At 56.9% G+C, this 26,698-nt stretch overlaps 1 protein-coding gene across 2 annotated transcripts in view; it reads right to left on the bottom strand.

Annotated features, from left to right (window-relative positions):
* Positions 1-13,260: 13,260 nt before the first annotated feature.
* ITPKB (inositol-trisphosphate 3-kinase B) overlaps positions 13,261-26,698 on the bottom strand; it is a 97,711-nt gene continuing 84,273 nt past the window's right edge. For both annotated transcript variants that reach the window (XM_046678623.1, XM_046678624.1), the window contains exons 5-8: positions 22,436-22,640; positions 20,290-20,391; positions 18,687-18,758; positions 13,261-16,503 (exon numbers count right to left, since the gene is read on the bottom strand). In XM_046678623.1, coding sequence (XP_046534579.1) covers positions 16,288-16,503; positions 18,687-18,758; positions 20,290-20,391; positions 22,436-22,640 — 595 coding nt within the window. In that variant the 3' untranslated portion in view covers positions 13,261-16,287. The remainder of the gene's footprint in view (positions 16,504-18,686; positions 18,759-20,289; positions 20,392-22,435; positions 22,641-26,698) is intronic.

The raw sequence follows: 26,698 nt of genomic DNA, 5'->3' as shown, positions 1-26,698 counted from the left end.
CTCTGGCTCATTCTGTCTTCACTGTTCTCCTAGCCAAGAACAAAGGCTGCCGTCTACGGAGCTTCCACAACATGCCTGACACAGGCTAGATCTTTCAGTACATCACCCATACACACATACACGCATGCACTCGTGTGTGCACACACGCCAGGCCTGGCACACGCATAATTGTTTTCCACATATGATAAGTGATGGATTTGGCACTTACAAATTACAAGTTTTTAAATTTATTTTTATTTTTTTTGCTGAGGAAGACCAGCCCTGAGCTAACGTCCGTTGCTGATCTTCCTCTTTTTTTGCTTGAGGAAGACTAGCCCTGAGCTAACACCTGTGGCTATGCTCCTCTATTTTGTATGTGGGATGCTGCCACAGCATGGCTTGATGAGTGGTGCGTAGGTCCACACACGGGACTGAACCCATGAACCCAGGCTACCGAAGCAGAGTGCATGGAACTTTAACCACACGGCCACAGGGCCGGCCCCTACAAGTTACAAGTTCTCATCCCTTCCAGCCCCATCCTCCCAACTTCTGCTCTACCTGACCCCTCCTGCCTCAAACCGCAGTGAAGTAGAATAGTATTTAGAAGAAAAACTTACAGGTGTATACATGCACAGTGACTTCAATTTAAACTTTTTTTCAATATAAAGGGTTCCAGAATAGGTTAACATACAAACACAAACCCTTTCTTTTCCCATCAACCTGGCTGTAAGTGTGAGCACCCCACGTGGGTGCAGGGCCTTCCAGCCACTTGGCAAGGCACCTGAGGCATGCTGGGAGTTGCTAACTGGTTCACAAGGGGCCAGTTAAAGAATAAGAAACTGAGGCTGAAGTCTCAGTCCCTAGGTCTAAGCCTCTCCTCTCCGAGCCCTCATGAAAACAGAACACAGAGGCTAGCATTCTGAAGTCTTTGGGGATTTTCTCTTCCATTCTGGACTCTCAGCCTGTGTCCTGCTGCCCAGCCCCCTAAATTCTCCACAGAGCAAGGCCTGTGACCCAAGTCGCTTTGCAGAGGGAACTAGGTTTCTTGGATACGAGACTCTCCCCCAGATAGCACTAGGTCCTATAATATTTTTCCTTCCCTCGTGCCAACCTGGGCCCTGTTCCAGGCTAACTTCATTGCATGGGAAAGGTGGAATTAGAAGCAGTGAGCTGGGAAGTGACAGGAAGCACACCTGCCTATGGGAGCCTCTTCCCACCTCCCACCTTCTACCTAAAATGGAAATCTTTTATGCAAAGCATCCTTTGTACCTAGGATAGAAGAGGGTTTGTTTTCATTGGCTTCCTGCCCGTCTGAGGTGTTGGTTACTTAGCCATGCAAATAAGGACAAGCCAGCAGGCCTAGGGGCTCAAAGAATTTCATTGGACCTGAAGGAAGCTAGACAGAAAGAGAGCAAACATTTGGAAGAGGACGAACAGCCAAGCCTCAGGGAGGGGTGGTGACACTTGGGTGGCCTCACCATGATCTCCGAAAGGTCTGGCAATTTCAGTGAAAGTCTTTAACTCACAGGCTTTGTTCTCTCTCTGTTTTGAGACCCAAGAGGCATTGTGGAATATGGCAATGTGGCCATATGGTAGCCCAGAGTCCTGGGACCCCTGGTCATTTGGGGGTGGGTCTGGAAACATATATGCGAGCTCCACTTTGCAGAGGTGGGGAATGCTGTGTGTGTCAGGGACCACAGTGTGAGGAAAGAAGTCACTGTAGATTGCTGGCCTCCACAGCTGCCTTGGCCTCGCGGTCTCAGTCTGTGGAAGGACCTGGAGCCATGAGAATTGGTCTGGCTGGCTCCGTGGAGGTGGCCTGTCCTGGATGTGCAATTGGAGTCAAGATCAAATTCTCTCTCCAACTGACAGTGGTCTGGTTTGACATGGTGGAGAAGGTCAAGACGATGCCGCCCAACACTTGCCGCCTCAGATGGCTTTCCAGATTCACTTCCTGCCAATCACGCAGTTACTCCATCCTCCACAGGACCCAGGCAGCCTCTTTGGTTTTACAGGGTTTGATGCAATAAACTTGAGCTTATAAAGGTGTCTTTTTTTTTTACTATAATAGCAATACATATTCATTAACACATTTTGGAGAATACAAAAAATAGTTGAAGTAAAAGCATGTTTGTTGATTGAAAATTGCTTTCTAAACGTCAATTAGCTCTTCCGTGGAATCATAAAATCTCAGAGTTGGGAGGGAACTTGGAGGTCACGTTCCCAACCTTCTACCTTGTGTGTGAACCCCCTCCACAGTCTCCCAGTCAAGTGGTCATGAAGCTTCCATGTAAATTCCTCCAATGACCAGGGACTCGCTATCTTATCCCTCTGTGGGACGGAAAGATTTGTTAGAGATGTTGACTGAGTCATAACCTACTTTCCTGTAACTTCCACCCATTGGTCCCAGTGGTTCTCTCCAGAACTAAAGAATTAGAATAAGACGGGAGTGCTGTAATGAACATTTGGGTACAAGTTTTTGTGTGGACTTGTTTTCGTTTCTCTTGGGTATATGCCTAGAGTGGAATTGCTGGGTCATATGGTAGCTCTACATTTAATCTGTTGAGGAACTGCAAGAATATTTTCCAGAGTGCACCATTTTAGAGCCAGCCCTGATGGCCTACTGGTTAAAGTTTGGCACATTCTGCCTTGGTGGCCCAGGTTCAGTTCCTGGTCACGGAACCACACCACTCGTCTGTCAGGAGCCATGCTGTGGCAGTGGCTCACACAGAAGAACTAGAAGGACAACTAGCTATGCACTGGGGCTTTGGGGAAGGAAAAAAAGAGAGAGAGAGAGGAAGACTGGCAGCAGATGTTAGCTCAGGGTGACTCTTTCCCAGTAAAAAAAAAAGAAAGAAAACAATGCACGATTTTACATTCCCACCGGCGGTATATGAGGGTTCCAATTTCTCCACATCCTTGCCAACACATTGAATTATCTTGGCACTCTTGTCAAAAATCAATTGACCATAAATATGAGGGTTGATTTCCAGACTCTCAATTCTATTCCGTGGTCTATGTGTATATCCTTATGCCAGTACCACACTGTCTTGATCACTGTAGATTTGTAGAATGTTTTGAAAGCAGGAAGTGTCAGTCCTCCAACTTTGTTCTTCTGTTTTCAAGAATGTCTTGGCTATTCTGGGTCCCTCCGTTTCCATATAAATCTTAGGATAAGCTTGTCAATTTCTGCAAAGAAGCCAGCTGGGATTTTGATAGAGATTGTATTGGATGTGATCAATTTGGGATGTATTGACATCTTAACAATGTTAAGTCCATGAACATGGAATGTCTTTCCATTTATTTAGGTCTTCTTTAAGTTTTCTCAATACTGTTATGTGGTTTTCAATGAACAAGTTTTGCACTTCTTTTGTTAAATGTATTCCTATTTAATTCTTTTTGATGCTATTGTAAATGGAATTGTTTTTTAAAGTTTATTTTCAGATTGTTCATTGCAAGTGTATAGAAATACAATTGAACTTTGTATATCGATCTTATATCCTTCAATCTCACTGAACTCATTTATTAGTTCAAATAGTTTGTCTAGTGGATTCCTTAGGATCTTCTGTTGACAAGATCATGCCATCTGTGAATAGAGAGAGTTCTCCTTTTTCCTTTCCAATATGGAAGGTATTTTTTTGTGTGTCAGGTAGGTCTGCTAGCAACAGATTTCTTTCCTTTTTAACTGAGGATGTTTTTACTTCACTCTCATTTCTCAGAGATAGTTTTGCTGGATATAAGATTCTGGGTTGACAGTTTTTTCCCTTGCATCACTATGAACATGTCATACCACCACCTCTAGCCTCCATTGTTTCTGATGAGAAGTCAGCTATGATCTTACGAAGTTCCCTCACACACGACAAGTCATTTTTCTTTTGCTTCTTTCAAAATTTTCTCTTTGTCTTTGTCTTCCAGCATTTTTACTATGAGATATCTGGGTGTGAGTCTCTTTGTGTTTATGCTACTTAGAGTTTGTTGAGCTTCTTGGATGCGCGGATTAGTGTTTTTCATCAAATTTTAGAAGTTTTCAGCCATATATCTTCCAATGATTTTTTCTGCTTCTTTCTCTCTCCTCTCCTTTTGGTACTCCCATTATATATGTATGTTGGTGCACTTAATGGTGTCCCAAATTTCCCAGTCTGGTCCAGCCTCTGGCCCCCTACAGAAGCACACGTCTTGGAAACTAAAGCCTGAACAGACCCCCAAATCACAAATCTCTAATGCTTTTCCTCAAAGATGCCAGGTGTTTGGTGGCACAAGACCCCTGAGAGTCACAGTGCCCACCTCCAGCAGCCAGAGGAGCCACACACCCTGGGCCTCAGCTGGGTTGGGGGAGGGCCTGGTGGAAGACTGCAAGTGGGTTCTAAGAGGAGACTGTTGAGGAGCCTCTCTCATTCTGTTTTATGGGGTCCAACAAAACTCCTACTAATGAGCCTGGCCCTTCACCTTTAAGGGGCAGCCTGTCCAGCCCTCAGCCAGCATTCAGTGAAACCAGGCCCCCAGAACCTTGCCCCGGACCCCTCCTCTCGCCTTCTTGTGCTCCTCTGCTTCTTGACCCCACATTGTTCAAAGTCCTACCCACTCTGTGGTCAGTTCCCCCGTTACTGACTTCCCACTCCTCTGGGGACCTAGGTCACACTTGTTCCTTCTGATCACACCTCGGGCCACCGCCTGACTGGTCTCCAGCACAGGCCCTCAGGGTGGTTGCTGGGGTTCTCCAGTCTGCAATGAGATTCAGATGTCTGGGGTATGGGCTTCAAGGAGCACCATTCACAGGAAATCCAGTGGAATCACACCCTCAGGACTGCGTGAGGAGGGCCCTGCTGGATTCCAGGGCTTCTGTCCTGCTTGGAAGTGCAGGGGGCTCCCTCCTTCATGGTCCTAGGAGTCTGAGGTTATCCCCATACCATAGGGGAGGAAACTGATGCTCAAGACCACACAGGTCAGGCTGGTGGCATCCAACCGCTATGCCACGCGACTATGTAGTTCTTCTCATCCTGGCTGGTGAAACAAGAAGGCTCGTGAATGTGGGTGGGTGAGTCAGGTGGCTTCTCCGTGACTCCTCGAGCCTTCTCGCCTTCCCATTAGCCTGGCCATTGTCCTCAGGGGCCACCTGCAACACCATATGCCCCACATAGAAACCCTGAGGGGGTCCTCAGCTCCTCGCGGGACCCCTTCATGGGACGGGCAGTGAGAAAAAGGCAGCAACATTCAGATACGATGCTTTCAATCTCGTTTTTAAAAAAATGGAACAACAAAACCCAGCTTCTTCATCTAAAGGTCTTCAAGAGAATCTGCTGAGATAGAAGGACGGTAGTTCTGCTGCAGAGGAGACAGGTTACTGCAGAGGAGCAGAACTTTAGCTGGAAAGAGGAAAACAAAATACGGTCACCATGCAGTGGTTTAAAATACATACTTGGCTACAGCCTGTGACAAATTGTGCTGCATTAAATACTTATTGATTTTATTAATTTTTTCATATGGGGGTACCTAAGCAGGGTATAAAACTCGAAGTAACCAAAGGACACACTGTAGGGGGAGCACATCCCCTCCCACTGAGGCCCTCACTGGAAGCACGTGTTGTCAGAGAATCCAGGCAATATCAAACAGATAGGGTATCAACCTGGCTGTTTTCCAATCAACAATGTATTTGGGAGCGTGTTCCTTCTCATCACTGGCAGAGCTGTTCCATTCTTTGCAACAGCAGCATTGGAATGGACGTATTTATCCAGTCCCCACCATGGGAGGTAGGGCTGTTCCGGGACAAATATCCTTGTTCCCACATCATTTGACATATGGGCTCTGGTATCTGTAAACACTCACCGAGGTAGTTTTGCTGAGTCAGCAGGTATGTGCTTTACAAAGTTGGAATATTTATCGCGAAGTTGTCCTCCATAAAATTGGCATTGCTTTTTAACGAGCTCACTTATTTATGAGTTGATACATTATTCATTACCAATCCTTATTTCATATAGTTTTAGCATTGATGGATAGTTCAATTTTCCTTAATAAACACACTTTGCCAAGGATTGGGAGCTCCCCAAGTAGCAAGTCACTGTCCCTGGCCAAGCCCAGACAGCTGTTGTGACACTGACAAGGGCACTGTCAGGGCTCCCAACATCGCCCCTGCCCGCTGGGAACACAGGTTGTGGCAGGCCTTCTAAGTTTTGTTTTTCCATCCACGCAGCTAACATTTATCAGGCCCTGGAGCGGAGGACACCAGGATGGCCGTGACTCTGACCCTCCCGCAGTTAACAGACATTCATCACAGTGTGCGATGAACACCCCAAGGGCGTGGCTCAGGGGCTCCGGAGGGGACACCCACCTTTGCCAGGAGGGCTCCAGATGATTTGGTCACAAAGGTAGTGACAAAAACCAAATACTTACACATGTCCATATTTCTGATGATAAAAGCAAATTATGCTTGTTGGGAAAATTTCCAATAAACAGAAAACTGCAAGGAAAGAAATAAAACCCACTGTTGATCCCATCACTCAAAAAGCCACTGTTGGGGCAGGCCTGGTGGCATAGTGGTCAGGTTCATGTGCTCTACTTTGGTGGCCTGGGCTTCGCAGGTTCAGATCCCGGGTGTGGACCTAGCACTGCTCATCCAGCCACGCTGTGGCAGCCTCCTGCATAAAACAGAGGAAGACAGGCACGGATGTTAGCTCAGCAACAATCCTCCTCAAGCGAAAAAGAGGAGGATTGGCAACAGATGTTAGCTCAGGGCCAATCTTCCTCACACACACACACACAAAGTCACTGTTAATAATTTGATGTTTTTCTTTTAACTCTCAAAAGTTGGGACTAAATTATAGTACAATTCTGAATGCTGCTTTCTCATTTCACTGATCTGGCCAGCCTTCTCCCTGCCCCGGCCTCCCTGGGAAAGCCTGTTCTTCTATCTCGATGCCTCTGGAAGCATTGTTTCTGCCAGGTCCTTGTTCTTGAACCCAGGCCAGGTGTCCAGCTGCCCCTGGACATCTCCATGTGGATGTCCCACAGGTGCCTCTGACTCAACTCACCATCTTCCCCCCTCACCCTCCCGCCCCAGCCTTGCTTCTCCTCCCATCTGTCCCCCTTGGGGGTGGAGCCACCTGTCCCGTCTTCCCGCCTGTCATTTTCAGGCATCCCAGGACCCGCCCTCCCCCAGCCACGTGGAAGGGCGCCCACACCACCTCTCCCACATCTGGCAGCCCATGGCCAGCACTCTCCTCTGCCTTAGCCTGACCTCCTCCTCACAAGTCGCCTCCTGGCCTCCCCCCCTCCCTCCAAGCCAGGGGTGGCCAGAGCCATCCCGGCATCTGCAAATGTGACCTCGTCCCACTCTGGCGTGAGAGCCCCCAAAGACAGCTGCTTGTCACTGGGAGAAAGTCCACGTGCCTCACCGTGGCTCACCAGACTGTGACTGCACCTTGCCCACCCCCCAGCCCCAACCCCACCGCAGCTCCGCTCAGACCCTTTGCTCCAGCAGCCTGGAGCCACTGCTGACCGTGCCATGTGCCTCCATGGCTTTGCGCGTTCTGCTCCTCGGCCCCCCAACCCCCCCCCGCCCGGCTTCCGAATAATTCACCCTTAGCTTCTAATCTGACCTCAGGTGGCACCTCCTCTGCAAAGCCTCTCCCTGGTGGCCTTCCTGTCCCTCTCCTGGGTCGGGTGCCCTCCTCTGTGCCCGCCTGGAGCCCCGTGTTAACCCCAACATGGCACTCTTCACACTGCATTGCACGTGCCTGCTGACCTGTCCACCTCCACGCCATGCCTCACGCCTGAGTTCAAATCTTGGCTTTGGTATTTACCGGCGGTGCAACCTTGGTCAAATAACTTAACCTCTCTGAGCATCAATCTTATAATTTATACAACACAGGTAACAACACTAGCAGGACCTACCTCAACGGGTTGGTGGAAGGATGAAATGAGGCAATGTGGGTACTGTGCTCACCACCATTCCCCGCACACAGTGAGCCCCCAGGGACGCTGGTGGTTGGTGATTCCTCCATCACTGCCATGGCTATTGTGTCCTTGTCAAGGCTGGGAGGAGCCATGAAAGGAAGGGAGCTTTCTTTTCCCCAGGGCATTCCTGGGGGGCAGGAGAGGAGGCTGAGCATCGCCGAGCGTCCGGGCTTGGGAACCTGTTAAGGGCACAAAAGCTCCGGGACCCATCTTCCCTTCCTGCAGGTGCCTTGTAATGCACACGGCCGGCCAGCAGGGGGCAGGCTCCGCGGGCGGGGCCTCGCTGCCTGCAGCCGCGTTGATTTCACTCCAGCACGTGTGCTCAGAACGCATGACTAAAATTGGGCATTTTTTCCTGTTGAAATAAAGCAGGGCTGCTGTCGACAGCAAATTGTCTCAGTAAGATACTGTTCGTCCACAATTTGCAGAAACTATTTTTAAAATAACCCAAATACGTGTCGCCACATTGAAAAACCACAGAAATTAGCCTTGCACTTTTTCTCCCCCGAAACCACTTTACACATTCTGAATTTTGTGTCCTCCCAAAATTCCTACGTTGAAAAGCCCTAACCTTACCCCAGTGTGACTGTATTGAGATGGGGTCTGTGATTTTTTTTTTTTCTTTTTAACCAGAAGAAATCTTTATTCTCCAGCAGGTACACACTTCTCTCCCATCCCTGGTCCTCAGGGCCACACTCATCTGCGTCACCCCTCAGCAGTGCATCTCCCTTTTTCTGACACATAATTGGGGGAGCCTCAAGACCGAGATCTTTCTTCAGACACAAGAGGCCTCGCACTCAGTTCCTTCACAGATCCGTTAGAAACCAGGATTCCTGTGTTTCTTGTACAGCTATGTGACGGAGGCCCGGCACTCGAGCTGTGTCTGGGGGAAAGGCAGGCAGAGGTCGTGGGCTGGATGGCTCGATAAAGGTTACGTGGGGTCTGAAGGGTGGGGCCTTCATCTGAGACGGCTGATGCTGTTATCAGAAGAGGGAGAGACTTCGGAGCTCTCTCGGCCAAGTGAGGGGGCAGGGAGAAGACGGCCAGCGGCAGGCCCAGAGGAGAGCCCTCGCCAGAGCCCAACCCTGCCAGACTTTCGTCTCAGACTCCCAGCCCCCAGAACCATGAGAAGATAAACGTCCCCTGTGGAAGCCGCCCAGCCTGTGGCATCTTGTTATGGCGGCCCCAGCAGACGGAGACAGGCACCTCTTCAGGGAAAGCTCATCCCTTCTTATATTATGACTGTTGTTCCTGTTCGCTGGAACTAGTTATTTTCTTGTTAAAAAAAAATACCTCAAGCCCCTACATCTTGCTAAAGTGTGAAATCCCTTTCCTCGCTCTGCATTTCCATTCCCTTCCTCGCTTCTCTGTTGGATCTGCCATCTCAGGCCTGTGCATGGTGCATAAATGCCAGGAGCGGGACACAGCTGTCACAATAAAGAGAGAAAAATGACGCGCACACTGCCTCTTGGTGTTTGTGAGAACCAGGATCCGTTTTCTGTTCCCCGGTGGAAGGGCGTGTGAGCCAGCCCGTGAACTGGCAAGTGAACCTGGTCTGCACAGTCTGTCGGGGGCCCGGGGGAGCAGCTGTGAATCCGACTGTCTGTGTGTCACGGTGCTCTGGGGGAGAGAGGCTGCGTGGGCCGCACTTCCCCACAGGGTCACGCCAGGCCGAGAACAAACAGGGCCTGCCAGAGAGCTCTGATCCCGGAGCTCAGCCTGGGCTGGCTGGACATCGGGACCCAACTGTCAGTCTCGGGGACTGGAGCCAAGGCCTGGCCTCGGCAGGTCAGCTCCTGTCCCCAAGAGGGAGCCGAGCTTGGGATCAACATTCCCAGGGCCTGGGCAGGTTTATAGTCAGCAAAACCAGGACTCAAGGCTTGACTACAGGCCGTCCCAGAAGTCCTGTGACACAGCCCGGTGCTGGGACAAACTCTGCTGGTCGGGAGACTTCAGTCATGCAGGGTCACAGAAAGATCTTGAGCTTACCAGCTGTGTGATCTTAGATAAGTTACTCACCCTCTCTGTGCCTCTGCTTTCTTATGGACAAAATGGAGTTAACCAAGCTCATCTCATGGAATTTTTATAAGAATGATATCACTTAGCCTTAGATCAACTGGTGTGGCCTGATGGGTAGTAATCTTTGCCAGTGGCCGCAGTACACGGAGGCAGGGCGGAGGGCTTTTCTGTAAGGGGCCGCATGGTGAATCTCTTGGGCTTTGCAGCCGTTCAGTCTCCTGCAACCCCTCAACTCTGGCGTTTGAAGAGGAAAGCAGCCCCAGGCAGTACAGAAAGGGACGGGCGTGGTTGTTTCTAGGGAAGCCCTTTTTACCCACAAGGGGGCCGGAGTTCTGAGAAGCTGGACGGCTGGACGGCTCAGGGAGGGAGGCAGGGGTCAGTGGGTCTCTGACGCACGCAGACGCCAGCAGTAAGAGAGGCAGGGACCCGAGTCCGTGATGTCTTAAGCCAAGGCCCATATGCCACCTGGGGGTCGATCAGGGACTGTGGGCACTGTCGCGGAGGCCCTGTGTTTGTACATAAAGTTGTCTGTGTATATGCATACGGGCGTTTTCTGGGAAGAGGCTTCATATCCCCTCTAAATTATCTGAGGCATCTGAGGCATCTGTGGTCCCCAGAAAGTGAAACACCACTGTGTGGAGCTAAGTGACTCCCCAGACTTCAGCGAAGACCCCTCGAGACCTTGGGGCCCTAACAGATGTGGGGAGGAGGTCCCGGGCCTGACCTGGCCACAGCTACTGAGAGGCGGGCATGGTCTCCTGGCAGCACCCCCCCCCCCCCCCCCCGCCCCCCGCTAGAGGCCTTCCTCTTTATCGCTCCTTCTCAAACTGGTTCAAGGAGGTTGTCCTGCTCAGCCCTGGACAGCTGAGCCTTCCCAGCCAACCCACTGGGGACCCCCAGGGAGCTCCGTTATTTTTAGCTTCTCTCCCCTCCCCAGACCTGGCAGAAGTGGGGGCAGTTTGGTGTGGCCCCAGCTTCCCGCCCAATTGGGTAAGGGGGCGAGGCCCTCAGACAGGGAAACGCAAGGGGCAGAAAGGAGGACTGGCCAGAGGGCAGGGGACCGTATGGGCACTGCTCTGCCGGTATTTACTGGGAAAGGTCTGATCAAGCTTAGTTCATGCAGCAATGGCTTGTGCTACCCCCATGGTCATGGAGCTCCATTCCCTCTGCCACCACCACGCTGACCCACTAGGGGACGGGCACTCGTGCACAGGCTGCTAGAGAGGCTGGCGGTGCTCCCCGAGAGATGACGCCCTATGGGCAGGTGACCAGTGGGATGCAGAGCAGGAAGGAGTCGGCATGTCCATCCCCATCCCTGCCCCCCAGGTCTGCCCCCAACACGAGTGCCCGGGCCTCTCTGATGCTTCCCCTCACGTCTGCGTAGCTGTCATCCCTGCCTCGCCTCCCCCACCCCTGCCCCTGGGATGGCTCTCCCCTGGGAAGTGTTAGGAACCCAGGCTAAGGCAGTCAGTGCCAGAAGTGGCCCTGGAAGGCAATTGGGGACTGACCCTCAGGTTTCCTAGGATGCAGGACTGTCCTGGGACGGTTGGTCACGCTGGAAAGCACATCCTCAGGGTGGGACTTCGAAGTTGGACTGCCGGCCTGTCTGAAGGCAGTAGGGGGCTCCGTTGCTGGGGATGTAAGGTGGCCACATGGGTTACCGTGCTTCCACCCGTGGTACGTGGCACGATGTACAAGTGGGACCTGGGGCCTGGGGCCTGGGGCATGCCTCCGTCGGTGGTCTCAGGCTTGTGAGCTGACGGTTCTGGAAGGGCCTGCAGTTTCCCGCGGCAGCAGCCAAAGTCAGTCTTCTGGGGTCTGTGCCGACAACACTGCCTGAGACCTGAGAGGCCACTGTGGTCCTCTGGTTGGGGGGGAGGGCCTGCAGAGTCCATGAGATGAAACAGTTTGGGCCCAAATCCATCTCGCAGTGAGCGGGGGAGCCACAGAGCATCCTGGGGTCATTTCCTGGTTCCCAGACATATCACTGGGACTGGTCTGGCCTGCAGCTGACAGGAAAGTGAAGGAGCCAAGGACCCGAATGCTGGTCTCCCCGTACGCGCTCGGGGTCAGCCTTGGGGGGAGGCTTACTCGCTACTGCTCTGTCAGAACCCAGCACGAGGAAGCGAAGGCCAAGGCCAGGGAGCAGCAGGACAAAGACCATGAGCAAGGCAGCCCCTTGATCACAGGACCAGCCCTCAGAAGCCATCAGGCTGCAGCCACCAGTCGGGGTGGTGGTGAAGGAGGCAGCATCAAGGGAACTTTTCTTGCCTCCTGTTGTGAAAGGTCTGTACCAGGGGGTGAATCGCCTGGATCCAAGGTTACACAGGCACGGGCTGAGTGGACCCCAGGGCTCTGGGTCACCGGGAAGCCCAGGCAGGAAGGAGCTCGGGCACACCTGCGTGGGGTGGGGCCCATGGGGCCAGTGGCTGCTGCACTGGTGGGAACAGGACACAGATGGGAGAATTGGAAGTGAGCGCAGTTCCCATGTGGTGACCGGGCCGGCCCCCAGGCGGCAGGGACAGGAGGTGCAGAGGCCCTGTGGCTTTTCTGTCCTTTGGTCCTATAACTTTCCAGAATGATAAAGAAAGGGTGCACACCGCCCCCCATACAGAGTTCTGAGTTCTGAAAAGGAAGCCCCCAGCTGCCCAGCGCTGGGAGAGGTCTGGAGAAGGCCCAGCTCCCAGCCCGCCTCCTCGGCCCACTGGCCACGCAGCTGCTTGTGAGTCCCCAGACCCTCGCTGGACAACGACCAGGTGCCAAGCCGGGTGCTTCGCGCCGGGACCAGGCTCAAGACAAGACAAGCTCTCTGCCCTCCGGACGCTCCTCAGAAGGAGGAACACAGAAGGGGTTTTGCAACCAGGCAAACTCTGGATCTGGATCCCTGCTCCCCCTCACCACTCAGGCCAAAGTGTCTGAGCTTTCTAAGCCTCAGTTTCCCCATCTGTAAAATGGACACTATCCAGCCTAGTTCGTGGAGTTGATAGGAGGGGATGAGAGGGGCGTAGAGATGTGACCGCCCAGCGCCCTGCACAGAGCCAGGCTCCAGAGGCACCCGCTGCATGGGGCTCCCCAGCCCGCGATGTGGGGGCACCCCTCTGCAGCCGTTCCACGTCCTAAGCTACCATGAGAAGGTAGACCACACACCAGTTTTGAAGAATGTTTTAAACCCTTGGCAGATTAAAGTGTTATCAACCTGGCCCCCATTCCCCAGGGCCCCAACGTGATCTTCCAGCTTCCTAAACCCCCCACCCCTCCAGCCCTCGGACATTCCCGGAAGGCGGGGTCAGAAGGAGCACACTGCAGACGGGCCACGGTCTACAGCGTCTTTATTCAGGACGGGGCAGGGCCGCTGCAGTCGGCTCCACAGGCACCGCCGCGCGCAGGGCTTCGTAACAGTTCAGTTTCTCCAAGGTGTTGTGGGGAGAGGGGTGCAGGGGGAGGAGGACCCTCTGGGGAGTCCGCTCCCCCAGCAAAAGGCACTAGCAGGGGCGAGCACCTGCTTCTTCCCAAGCAAAGGGCCTGGGTTATATACATGCGGGGGGGACCGGACGCAGAGGATCTCAAAGCTAAATACAGCTCAGGGTGGAGAGAGTCCATGGTGGGAGGGGGGGGTGGGGGGGGCAGGGCTGCGTCCAGGCTCTCTCCACCAAGCGGGAAAAGAAGCTCAGAAAGCAAGCAAAGCTTGAAAGGAAAAACAGAATCCAGCCTCTCAGTCTTAGTGTTTTGTGCAATTTAAAAAAACCGACAAAATAAATATAACTTAAAAACTTCTTACATGACACTAAAGGCAAGTCTGGGACAAGCAGTTCAGAAACCTTCCTCGAATGCTAAGCAGTGCTGAAACACCAAGAACCTCCCCCCGGGGGGCCCGCAAGGATACGGCAGGAAGGGTGCCCACTGGCCCGTACGCAGGTGCACACAGCCTGTCCCCCTCTCCTGGCACTTGCACAGCCGGGACCCAAGGAGTGCCTGCCTGGACCAGGACTGGGCGGGGAAAGTCTTTCAGACCCCTGGGCAGGGGGTTCTGGGAAATTCCCTTCCAGGATCCATCTATGCCATAGGACAAGCAGAAGAATGAGTAGAGAAAGCAGGTATGGACGAGGAGAACCAGCACGCAAATACCAAAACCCCCAACCCCCTGTACTAGAATACCCCTAAGAAGATTCCGCTGCCACGTCTATAATGTAACCCAAGGCAGAGTATTGCCAATATGAGGCCCCATGGGCCTCCTTTAATAAACAAATCATTTGCACCTTAGCACATTGTTTGCAAACAACTGCTGTCTGCTTAAAGTGCATGGAAAGTTTGTTCTCTGAAGTAGGATAAGCTGGTCCCTGTATTTTTGTTCATACCATTAAGCTGCTTTCGCAAACTTTCTTCATAGCTAGAATGAGGGTAACTTCTGGCCAGCCCATAGTTGTAGAATCTCTACGTCTGAATTAATGACGCCCCTTCCCCACGGTAGCTGAAGCCGGGACCACCGAGATCCCTTCTAACCCACCAGGGACTACAGCTCTGACACCCGAGCTGGCTCTGGGGCTCCTGCCTTCCAGGATCACGTGCTGTCACAAGGTCTCTGGTGCTCAGCCGGGGTGGGGCGTGACCTTTAGCAAGTCAGCCCACACAGGAGCTCACCACTGTTTTGAACAAGAGCCAGGAAGTTTAAAAGTGATTTCCTTTTTTAAAATCTGTACTTATACATCCTCATGTGTCCCACCCTCCACCCCCACCAACCGTCACTCACCCAGAATGAAAGGGGAAACGTACATGTCACATGGGAGAGTCAACAGTTCCCCCAGAGACCCTGGGGTGACGGGGGCGGCCCAGGAAGCCCTCTCTCTGGACTGGTCCCCCACAGGCACACACACCCGGGTACAGACTACTGCCCCATGTCCCCGAGGCAGCTCCCTGCGAAGCCACTGGCCCCAGTGCCTGCTGGCCCCGGGCCAGCCAGAGCCCCTCAACTCTCAGAGCTCCTGCACCACCAGCAGCGGAGGAGGGACCTGGGCCACAGCTCCAAAAGGCCACAGAGCCAGAGCTTTGTTCTTAAAAAGTCTGAAAGGCGAATTTTACATTCTTCTCAATAATGGAGACTTACTTGCTTTACAATTAACATAAGGGTAACAATTGGTTCCCCAGGAATCTTCAAGCCACCTAGAGACTCCTGGGAGAGATGCCCAGAACAACCCTGGCATCCACACATACCCCAGAAGCTGCCCACACCACTTCTGGGAAACGCGGGGCTCAGGCCTTCAGGCTGTAAGACTAATTTCAGGGGGAAAAAAATGATGCCACTAAACATCCTCCTGCCTCCGCCCTGCCCGGCGCTGGCCTAAAGCGCTGCCCCGTGAATACAGGGACACTGGACCCCATGAAAGAGCCCCAGGGCTGCAGGCAGGGCCACGGATGGGCAGCAGGGAGGTGGGGAGGGGGGCATGGGAGGAACACCCTCTGTGAGGTCCGTCTTTCTCCCCCTGGGGCTTCTGCAGGGGCTCCCTGTGCCCTGGCCCACTCCTACCCAGCCCCCTGGACCTCGCCACAGCAAGGCAGGGGGTGGGAGGCACAAGGGGCTCTGGGGGCTGGCTGGCACCCCCGGAAGCTGGGGTTTGCAGAGCAGCCCTCGGAATTCATGCGCCATAATCACAGATGGAGGAACGTAGCCCCTGCCTGCCTGCCCCACCCCCCAGGAAGGGCTACATCAGAGAGCACAGCCAAGTCGGCTCCTGGGTCTGGCCCAAAGCTGGAGGGTTTCAATACCGGATGGGTGGGGTGCCTGCTTTAGCAGGCCTCCAAAGGCCACCACGGCATCTCTGGGAGTCCCTGTGCTGCTAAGCAAAGGGCACTTTATTCACAGCTGGCATGCGGCTCCCATGGTTTTGTGCCCCAACTACCAGGCACCTGTTGAAACAAGGGAGCTCTTACAGCCCTCGCCCCTGGGAGGATGGGGCAGGATCACGCTGTGCTTGGCAGCAACGCTACCAGAAGCAGCCACCAGGGGGCAGCAGGCCCCCACGGGCCCCAAGGCCACCTGTTCATCCCTCCATGTCTGGGGCCACTGACCCCTGCCCGCCGGGCCTGGGGTCGGGGCTTTTCTCTTCTAGCTGGAGATGCTATTTACAAAGAGAAGTGGAAGCCCAGGCTCCAAGCCCTTCAATTAGGAAACCCACCAAAAACCTCATCGCATCTCCTCTGCTACAAAGTATCTTGTAGTGCCATTCGGGAGGGTCAGTTCGGAGTGGGGGGCACCCAGGGAGAAGTAAAGGACACATTCAGGAGAGGGAGCACAGGCAGAGAGGCGGCGGCCAGGGCGGCGGCGAGGGGGAACACAGGGTGGCCTCAGGGCAGCGGGGCATCCGAGCACATTTCTGTCAGGATGTCGATGAGGTTGTTCAGGCCCGAGAGGTAGCCGTCCTCCCGGTTCCCTTCCTGCCAGGGGACATCGTGTTGCAGGGTCTGGCCCTCCGGCAGGGGTGTGGTTTTCCCAAAGTCGATCATCCACACCTTGGCCTGTTCCTTCTTGTCGTGGATGAAGAGCAGCGAGCTGCCGATGACCTGGAGGGGAACAGGGAGATGAGGGGAGGGCCCGGCTGGAGCCTCCGGACCCCGCCCTCCACAGCGAGGAGACTTGGAAAAGCCTGAGGCCTGAATGAAATGGGGAGAGGTCTGCTCAGGCGGGGCCCAGAGCCCGCAACTCCATCCCCCATGCTCACTCGGACAGCAAAGCCCGCCTGAAAGTGGCCAGGCCAGGGGCAGAGGACATGGCATTCCAGAGCAATGACCACCCTGTGTGTGGGCAGTGACAGGAGGATGTCCAGGACGGCAGAAGTCCCCAGCTCCGACCCACACACTTTCTGCTATTTCAGACCTCAGCTAAGCCTTGGGGCCTTAGCCCTCCCCTCCCTGACACCCTGAGTAATTGCTCATGTGAAAGGCGGGGGCGCCACAGAGCTCCCACACTCTGTACCCAAGGGGCAGAGGAAAGAACCCTGTCCAGATGCACACAGCACCCCCAGGAGGGCAGGCAGTGGGGCCCAGATCGCCCCCCATGCTGGCCGCAGAATCCCCTGCGAATCCTGGGCAGACAGGGCCTCTGAGGCTGGTCCCTGCCTATGGTTTCCCCCGGGGACAGTGGGCACCAAAGAGCCCTCCAGAACACATCCTCCAAACCCTCCCCTGGGTCACCCACGTGGGGGCAGCAGGAGACAAGGGGTGCTGGGAGAGGGTGACAGGTCATCATGGTTCCCGGAGCCCGGAGCGGGCCAGGGAGCCGGGAAAAGGGGCTGCCCCCTCTCAGGTGGGAAATGACAGAAGCCCCAGCTAAGCTGGTCTCCTTCTAGACCTGAAGTTCACCAGTGAGCTCCAGGAAGAGAACAGCAGAACCATGCGTCAAGAATTAATAGTACAGGTGCTGGAGAAGGGAAGCCAGGGCTGTGAGACAAAGCCGGGGCTGCCGGGGGAGCGTGGCGGGGAGGCAGAGGGGTCTCTCCGTCCAGAACAGGAGGTCACAGGCGGCTCTGTGGCCTGAAGTCCTTCCAGGCTCGGCCCCCAGGATCGGGCAGGCAGGCAGGCAGGCTGGAGCCGAGGGAGGCCCTGGCAGGCTGGACAGGACCTTCCATCAAGCTGGGAACACAGAGGCCCCAGGAGGAGCCCAGGACCCGGGACGCGGGGCTTCAGCGAGGCCAAGGGAAGACAAGGGCATTCCAAGAAGAGCCAGACCAGCACAGCCACTCAGGACACAGACCGGCCAAGTGAGCCTGCCCTCTGCCCGCCCATCAGGGCCACCACATAGAGTGGGACAGGGCCACCCTGGCCAGGGGCAAATTGGGGATAAAATCCAAGGGCAAGGCCGGTGTCCACCTGGAGGAAGCGCCGGCCGCGTAACCTGCACAGAGGTGCTGGCCCACCGCCCTCTGGGCACACTCCCTGGCCCAGAGCCCCAGGGCCCCTGTCCCCAGCTCCATGGGCGGGATCCACGGCCCTCTCTGTGGGCCGGGCTCAGCTGAGGCTCCCTCCATGCAAGATCCTGGAGCAGCTGCACTTAAGAAGGAGCTGAAAGGAGTGGTGGGATTCCTGCTTCACAGGCCCCCGGCCACAGCAGCCACGTCTGTGTGCACGTGTGTGTGTGTGCACGCACGCACGTGCGGCTGGGGACCCTGGACTGCCTGATGTCAGGATCTTTAAACTCCTCACGGGAAGCGCTGACAATTCGCAAATCCCCTCTCAGGTGTCTCGGCTCCTTGTCTGCTGCCTCCTGTCTCTGCAGACGAGGGCAGAGCAGGTGGAAGTTTCCAGGCCTGCTACGTTGGGGGCTACCTGAAGACCTGACCCCCTCTTGAAGGTCTTGGGAGGTGATGAGGGGTTACCTGGCTACTCTAGCAAAGTAACTCAAAGTAACTCTGCTCAAAGTTTCCCTAAGACCCTTGGGTGTGTGGGACGGAAGTCCTGCCACGCCCCCTGAGATGGACAAGCCTCAGTGGCGGGACGGACGGGGTTATGACCACAGCTCTCAGGCAGGATGGCCCCATGTGGTCATCCCACGGGCCTGGCACAGATGAGTTACATCGTGGTCCCTCCACGTAGCTGAGGGGCCTCTGGCCACGGTCATCCTGAAAACACCTCCAGGCTTCTGGAGCAAGCCGGTCTGTCAGCATGGGAGCCTGCAGACACACCCGAAGGTGACGGCCAACCACACAGAGCACGTTGTTGTCTGCTCAAGGACAAAAGCCAGTACATACCTCGTGGCACTTGAAGAAGGGAGAGACTTCCAGGGTGGCCCGGATGGCCTTCAGCCGGTCCCGGTAGGCGACCTAAGAAAGGAAAAGTGACCAGATTTTTAAACACTTGAGGGCAGGGGGTGGATCGTAAGCCCCGTTTGGCCCACTGGAGTCACCGAGTGTCAAAGTGGGAGGGACCTTACACCCTGCTCATCTATTCCAACCTCCTCGTCTAGAAATGCAGGTGCGGAGGCCCAGAGGAGGCGGGGCAGCCGGGCTCCTGGGCCCACGCTCCCTCCACCGGGCACAAGCAGGAGGTGTGGGCGGGCAGGTCCCCAACAGCCACGTGGCCTCCAGGAGCTCCTCGCACGAGGGTGCAGTTTATTCTGGAAAGCCGGCTGTGTCAAGGCCGAGGCTGAAGAGCCGGTTGCCATGGCAGCTTCCTGAATACCAACTTCAGTGCCCTGACATTTGAAAGGACAGGGAAGGGGAGCCACAAACATCCCTGCCAGTGGCCTCCCCACAGAGCCCTTCAGCCCGGCTGAGCTGTGCCGGCCCTGGCGCCACGGGCAGCCTGCAGCACGGGCACACGTGGTCCCTCAGTGCCCACCGGCACCAGGAGTGCCCCTCTCGTCTCGGCCTTGCTGAGGGCTGGAACCTCCCGGGAGGTGACCCAGGAACCAGGCGCAGGCCATGGAAGAGCGGGGTGCATGCCCATGACTGAAGCCTCGGCGCTGGCCAGGAGCCAGGGAAGTCTCCTGGCTGGAAAAGGAGGGAGGAGACCCTGTTCCAGCCGGTGCTGAGTCGCCCCGGGGAAAGGCCATCTGGGCCCACCCCTGCCCGCGCTGCAGCCCTGGGAGCCTGTTGGGGAGAAGGGGCCTCTCACGGGTGCTACAAGGCCCACGTCCGGGGTATGCCCGGATCTCTGACTGTCACAGGGAGCCCTGCCTCGGCTGGGAGGGTGGGGTCCTGATGCCAGGGGTCAGAGCATCTGCCCAGCCTGCCTATTGCTGTGGCCATGAATGTGAATCACTTAGTCGCCAACTTGTGCCACCTGCACCCAGGCTCAGAAAGCTGTCGGTGCTCACTGGGGAGGGCGATGGGACCCCCACGCACCCTTCCCTCCTCAGCCGCACAGCCTGGGAGAGGCCCAGCCAGGCTGGCTGGGGAGGCACCGGGAGTGCAGGGACCAGCGGGCTGCCGGCCGGCCCACGCGGGGCAGATCGAGCTCTGCCCTTTCCTAGCTGTGTGTCCTTGACCTCTCAACTTCCTCTTCTGTAAAATGGGGACAAGAACGTCCACCCAGAGGGCTGCGTGAGGATCTGACGAGCATGAGCACGATCCTTAGCAGGCAGCAGATGCCACAGAAATGCAGCAGCGGAAAGGACTGCTCTTAACAGGATGGAAGAGGTTTCTGGGAGCTGTGTGGCTGATGGCCGAGGGGCAGAGGGTATGGGTGGCCACTGAGCGGGGCTGATGACCACATCACCTTCCTCCTCACCCACCAGCAGAAGCTGGGGGCCAGGACTGTCTGTGTGGGCACCAAGGCCGGGATCTCCAGAGAGGACACAGTTTGCCCTGCTCGAGAGGCTGTGCGCTGGCTCCTGCAGGGGCCCTGACTCACCAGGACGTTGCGGTTTCCTTTAGTGAATTCTCTGAAGGCCTCAGTGACCTGCTCCCGCGTTTTGGTCTTCTTGAAGTCCCGGTTCACAGAGCCGTCTTCCTTCTGAGAGGGAGAAAGACAGCCCGGCCCAAGATGGGGTCAGCAGAAGGCCAGGGGCAGGTACCAGGCTCATCCACCCAGCGGTCCGAGAAAGCCGCTCTGAGCCCAGGCCTGACCCCTGGGCAGCAGGTGCCCACCTGTGGCGCAAGGGGGCAGGAACAGCAGAGGGCGGCCTGTCCTGGGCCCTGACTGAGGAGAACAAGGAGGGCCATCAGTGCCCCGGGCAGAGCGAAGACGAGGGGAAAGGCCTGGAGGCATGAGGGGCGCTTGGGCCAAGAATGGAGGAGCTCGTGAGTGTGAGCAGCAAGGGATGAAGGAGGTGGACGGGCCTCGGCTGCCACTCCAGGGCCTGGGCTCTGGAACCACAGTGCCCGAAGGTCCCTACCGTCCAAGGCACCCTCCCTGGCCAGTCAGGAGAGGCGCTCCCCACCCCAAGTCCAGCTCGAGTCCCTCTGTAAGTTAACGTCTCGGTGCAGGTTCCCTGAAAGCCAGGACGTGACACTGGTCCGCCCTGTGTCAGAGATCGTTCCATCTTCTTAGCCAGGCTCTATGTCTGTTCCAAGCTGTTCCGGGACAGCACAGAGGGCTCAGCTCGTCCAGGAGGGAATCTGTTCTTTAAGGACAAAGGGTGAGCAAGGATGGCCCCAGCAGGAGCCCCCACCCATAGGTCTGTGCCCCACCAGCTCAGAGGTTAGTTAAAGCACTGTAGCTGCCTCTGAAAGAACAGGGGTGACCCTGGGGCAGAAGGAGAGAGCCAAGGGGTGGCAGGTGACCCCTCTCGGCTGAGCCTTTCCCACAGGGCCTCGTTAGCGGCGTTTCCCAGACAAGGGATGGGAGGGCAGGTTGAGCGCTGACACAGACAGCTGGCTCCTCTCAGAGCTGGTGGCCCTGAGCCCGAGAAGACAGACTGTGGGCTGTCCCTGAGCTGACAGTGGACAGAGACCAGACATCAGTGTGAGAGGAGAGGTAAAAGGAAGGGTGGACGGTTTCAAACAGATAAAGGGGGGAAATGAGCATCGGGGGAGCAGGATGAGCGTTATCATTGCATCTCGTCTGAGGGCTGGATGCAAAAAAGAGACAAGCTGGTTTCAGAAGACAGGGAAGGGGTGAATGGCTTTCTCAGCCCTGAGCTTGCGAGCAGCTGTCCCGAGAGAAGGTGGGCGCTCTCCCCTACACTGCCGTCGGCAGCGAGGCACCGCCAACCAAGATGCCGTCTGCACGGGGCTGCGGGAACCTGCCCGGCTCAGCCTGCTCCAGAGTTTGGGCTCCTGGCCGCCCATCCCTGACTCCAGGGCTGGACAGTGTGGGCCAAGAAGGCACAGAGAATGGAGACCAAGAACGCTCAGGAACTGCTCTGCAGGGACGGCTGTCTGAGACCCTGAGGGGCTGGCGCCTCACAGCCCTGCTCCCCGGAGGAGCCCTGTCTGAGCCTGCCCTTCCCATCTAAGGGCAAGGAGGTGTAGGATCCGGATGCAGACAGGGCCTACTTAGGCCCTTCTTGGGAGACTGGGGAGGACAGAAAAGAGAATGAGTGGCCGGGAAGTTGGGGCAGCCTCACAGAGGTATTTGGTGACACAGGAGTGGTGCTCAGTCCTGCCTACCCGAGCAGAGCAAGAGTCCCAGCTCACACGTCAAAGGCAGCCAATGTGCCCCCTCCCTTGCCCGCATCTCACGGCCAGGCCGCGGTTTTCAGGTCCCGGGTAGAACAGGCCAGCTCCCCTCACTGGCACCCGGGGAGCAAGCTGGCTCCTGCGTGCTGCTCGGTGCCGGCATAGTCTGGGCTAAGTGTAGAGTCCTTGGCAGAGGGCTGACCGCTGGGCAGGGCTAGAAGCCACTCCGCTCAGAGGTCCCAGCCCCGACGTGGCCATCCCACCTGCACCCAGAGTGAGGAGCAGGCCTGTTTCCCTTATGTCTGGCCTCAGCCTCTGCAGGGGCCAAACAGCAGCCAGGACCCTGGGGTGAATGTCAGCAGAGCCCGAGTGCCGGTTCCTTCCCACCGGGGAGCCAGGGGCCCAGGCAGCCTCAGACCACACCTGGCTGGGCTCACCTTGATGCCCTCGATCCTGAACCCGAGGGTGGCGGTGGAGCTGATGGTCTCCCTCCACTGCATGTACCGCGGCTTGGTGACAGCCCGCTGGGCCTTCTCCTCCTCGGTCGGGGCCTCAGGGTCCACGTCAATCATCTTCTGGTACATGTCCTTCCGGAGGCTGGGTTTCTTGCGGGCCTTGGTGAGCTCCTCCTCCAGGTACGTCCTGTGTGGGAGGGGAGGCGACATGAGGGCCGTTGGCTGGACCGCGGCTGACTGGTGCCTTGCCTGAGGGCCACAGTCAGCTTAGTCAAGACCCACTCATCCAAGATGGGCTCACGCTCGGCTCAAGCCGGCGCCAGCGCCTGATGGAGGAGAATAGGGCGGGCGTGCTGGATGGGAGCCGCTTCATTCCACGCCCCCCGAGGAGGCAGCCTGACAGCCCGAGGAGCTCTTCCTTCTGGGGGGACCCTCACAGGGCCAGCAGGGGAGGGACGAAGGAGGCAGGGCCGCTTGTCCTGCTGCCCCTCCCCTCATCCTTGCTGGGGTGAGGGTGGGAGAGGGGGTAGGGGCAGGGTCCACTCAGGGCCCCAGCTGTCCCCGCTTGGTTGCCTGGACCCCTCCACAAAGCGAGGGCTTCCAAAGCCGGTACCTGTGTGGGTGCCCCCACCCCACCCCTCTCCCCAGTTCTCAGGCGGCCTGAAGGGTTAAGCCAGCCCTTAGAGGGCTCTGGCTCTCCAAAGGGGGGCGATCTCTAGTACAAAAGTCAGGCTGGAGGGTGCCTCTGAAAGGGCCACAGCGCTGGCGGGAGAAGCCCAGGACCGGGAGGGGGAGTCTGGGGCTCCTTGGCCTCTGTCCTAAGCGGAGATGCGCCGGCTCATCCTGCCCCATGGGCACCAGGCCTCAGGCCAGCCCACGCCTCCTCTGACCTGAGCCCCAGCCCGAAGAGCGTGAGAAAACACGGCCGACTATGTTGCTCGCTGTCCCGGTTGAACCCCTGGCCCCGGGCAGCTTCCCTCACACCCGTCACCAAGCTAAGCTGCGTGAGTGCCCCCTGCTGCACACACGAGTGTACTGCACAGCACCCACGCATGCCCTCCCCCTTCCCTGCTCCCTTTTAAACCCCCTCCTCCCCCACACCAGGCTCAGCTGCCGCCCGTGACGGTTCACGCAACAGAAATCTCAGCGTCAGCCGCAGTAAAGGGAAGTCTTTGCCCCTGGCCCCACGTGAGTGGCAGCTGCCCATGAGGCCCCCACTCTCCACGGGCCTCACTCCACCACTTCCCACCGCACCTTCTCCAAGCTGCTGGTTTGGGACCCAGAACAGATGGAACGTCAAATCCATGACGTCTTTCAAAAGTGAGTTTTCAGAAACCACTCTATCAATTGACGTAAGAAAAAAACCCAAACCCTTGGGTGTGAACTTGCACCTGGTCATGAAGGACCTTCCAGGAGGTGATGAAGACTGAGAATGTCCACCAGCCCTTGGTTGTGCAATCGCACATGCACCCATGCACACGCACCCGTGCACACACACTGCTGTGTGTGCAGAGCTGGGTCAGTGACGACGAGAGCTTCTAGGCAGAGCTGTGACGCAGATACTTCTGCACGGAGTCATGCTGACGTCTGCCGCACTGGCCCGCACATGCGCAGGTGTGTGCATGTATGTGTGTGGCTGGGGCAGGGGCTGGCCATCCAAATGCTCCCAGTGCACTGCGGGGGCCTGCACTTCTGGAAAGAGCCCTCAGTAGCTCCGTCAATAGGAAGCAGGCCTCCTTGTCAAATCCCTTCTCACGGGGGCCTTACTCCACACAGGGCCCCGCAGCTCATCTGGGCAGTCACTCACCCCCCGGAGACGAAAGGGGCTGGGCAGAGATGCCCACAAGGGTCGCCAGCCTCCCCACTGCCCTGACCCGCTGGCCCCCCAGCCCCAAGGGAAGGCCAAACCTCCATCTCACAGCACAGGGCTGCTGGGGGAAACGGCAACTCAGGACTAAGTAAAGGGCGTCTGCCTCTCAGGAAGGAAGCAAGTCCAGGGGCCAGCGGGCGACACACCAAAGCCACCTGCAGCTTCCAAAAGGGCAGAGGGGCTGGAGACCGGCTCTGGGGTCCAGCCGCCAGCCCCTGGTCCGGATGTCAAGAAGACACTTCTGACTCTCAGCGGCAGGTCATATAACACACAGATTTACAGGATCAGATCTAAGAAAACTCCCCAGGGCAGAGTGAGCGTGTGTCCACGTGGAACTGGGGTCCCAAGATGCCCCTAGTTCAGGACACCACGGGTGCCTGCATCCCCTTTTCCTTAGGGGAAAGTGTGGCCGGGGCTCGGTTTGCTCCTCAGCTCTTCCACCACTGTGACAAGTCCGTGACAAGTCTCAATCCCTGATGCCCAGGACTCCGTGTCCGTGGTGGCCCAGGGCTCCAGCCTCCTCCCTCTGGCAAGCACGGGCCACACTCTGGTGATGGCCATGGACTGCTGGTCTCGGAAGAGGCTCTGAGGGGAAGGGTTTTGGAACAACCCAATTGAGAAAATGCAGGGACCCACAGAGCCCCTCTGGAAGCGCGGGGCTGCAGCCAGGCTGGATCTGTAGTTGGAGGCCTGGTGCAGATGCGAGCTGTGCCGCTACCCAGCCGTGAGGCGCTGATGAGTCCCTTAACCTCTAGTGTCAGAGTCCTCTTGCTCAGACTGCCCCAGGGTGGCCTCTGACCCCTGGAGGAGCACCTGGCACAGCACTCAGAGCACAGAAAGATCCGTCCTTGGGCTCCGTGAGGCAGGGAAGGTGGAACCGGGCTGGGACTGGTTCTGGGGAGACCAACCTCCTCCCCTGCACACGGGGCCCCTCTCTCGCCCCACTACCCCCGCCTCCAGGCCCTGCCCAGGACTGGGTTCAATGTGTCCCAGACTCACTGGTCACTCTAGGTCTCTGAGAACCCTGGGTGCAGTGGGACAGAAGCTGCAGGAGGCAGGGAACAGGAGGCAGGGAACGGAGGCAGCCTTGGGAGGGGTGGAGGGGCCCCCCAGGGAACACCCAGGTACACCGGGCAGCCTTTCAGGACTGACTGGCCCTGTTCTTCCCACGGGGTGTACGCTTTTGGCCACAGTCTGAGTGAACACCAGCTGGAATATTCGTGTGTCTCCTCTTGAGAGGGCGCATCTGGTGCACAGGGCAGGGCCTCTGGGGACAGAAATAAGACTCCGGGGAAGAGCAGTGGCCAAGGCGTGGCTGGAAGGACCTTCTGTCTCCTCCCTGTGGGCTGACTGGGGGCGGGAGGGGGCCCTGGGTGGAGGGAGCGAGGGGACCCGGGGCAGTGCCAAGCGCCAACGGGGGGACCTGTACTTCCTCATCCCCCGTGTCCCTGCCCTGGGGCAGCGCCAAGGAGCGAGGGGAGAGGAGGAAAGGAAACCTGGCTGGCTTGGCCCGCGTCTCTCCTGGCCTCCGTCTCTGTTTCTCTTAAGCATGCACACACGCGTGTACACACACACCCGTCTTTCCCAATCTCCCCTTAGAAGAAATAAAACCACTGAAACCAGCCAAAGCAAACAGAGGCGGGCTCCAGCCTGAGCCCTGCTCCTTGGGGCCTGGCCTCCCGGCGAGCAGGGCCGCTCCGTCTGGGCACCTGCGGCCAGGCGACTCTGTGAGGCCAGCACAGAGCCCTGGACACCAGGTGGCCCACAGCCTCAGAGGACTTCACTGCCCTTCCCCGCGGGGGACAGAGCCACATCCCGGGATGGAACGGTCAAGTCTGAGGGGGGATGAGAAACTGTGCAGCTAAACAGGGTCCCCAGCTCAGGGTGGTGGGTCTCAGGCCCGCCTGGCTCTGGTCACTATCTCCTTCCCTCGCGGTCCACTCTTGGCTCATGTCTCTGGGCAGATGCCAGGGTGAGCCTGACGCTGGGGGTGGGTGGTGGAACCCAATTCCACACACAGGCCCAAGCAGCCCTCTGGTCTCTGTGCCTTGCTCCCGGGCCCTGGAGCACTGCCACCGGGCTGCGGCCACCCTCAGCACAGTCCACCACGCGGGCAAGCTGGTGCGCGTCGCCAGGGCCTCTCCAGCTCCTGGGCCCCCTCCTCTGCGGCCCTTGTATGGCCGACACAAGTCTTTTTTGGCGAACCGACATGATCTCCTGAGCAGCTCTTTTCCCACTCACAGGCACAGGGGAGGAGGGCGGGGTGAGGACAGCCTCTGGTCTGGTCGGTCTCCCCTTGCAGCTCATGTAACAGGGAGCCACCATCTTGCTACCCCCCAGCAACCCCACCGGACCAGATGGGCAGTTCTCTCTGC

Source organism: Equus quagga, chromosome 12 (genome assembly GCF_021613505.1).
Source record: "Equus quagga isolate Etosha38 chromosome 12, UCLA_HA_Equagga_1.0, whole genome shotgun sequence".
Taxonomy (NCBI): Eukaryota; Metazoa; Chordata; class Mammalia; order Perissodactyla; family Equidae; genus Equus; species Equus quagga.
This window is presented reverse-complemented; position numbering and strand designations above follow the sequence as displayed.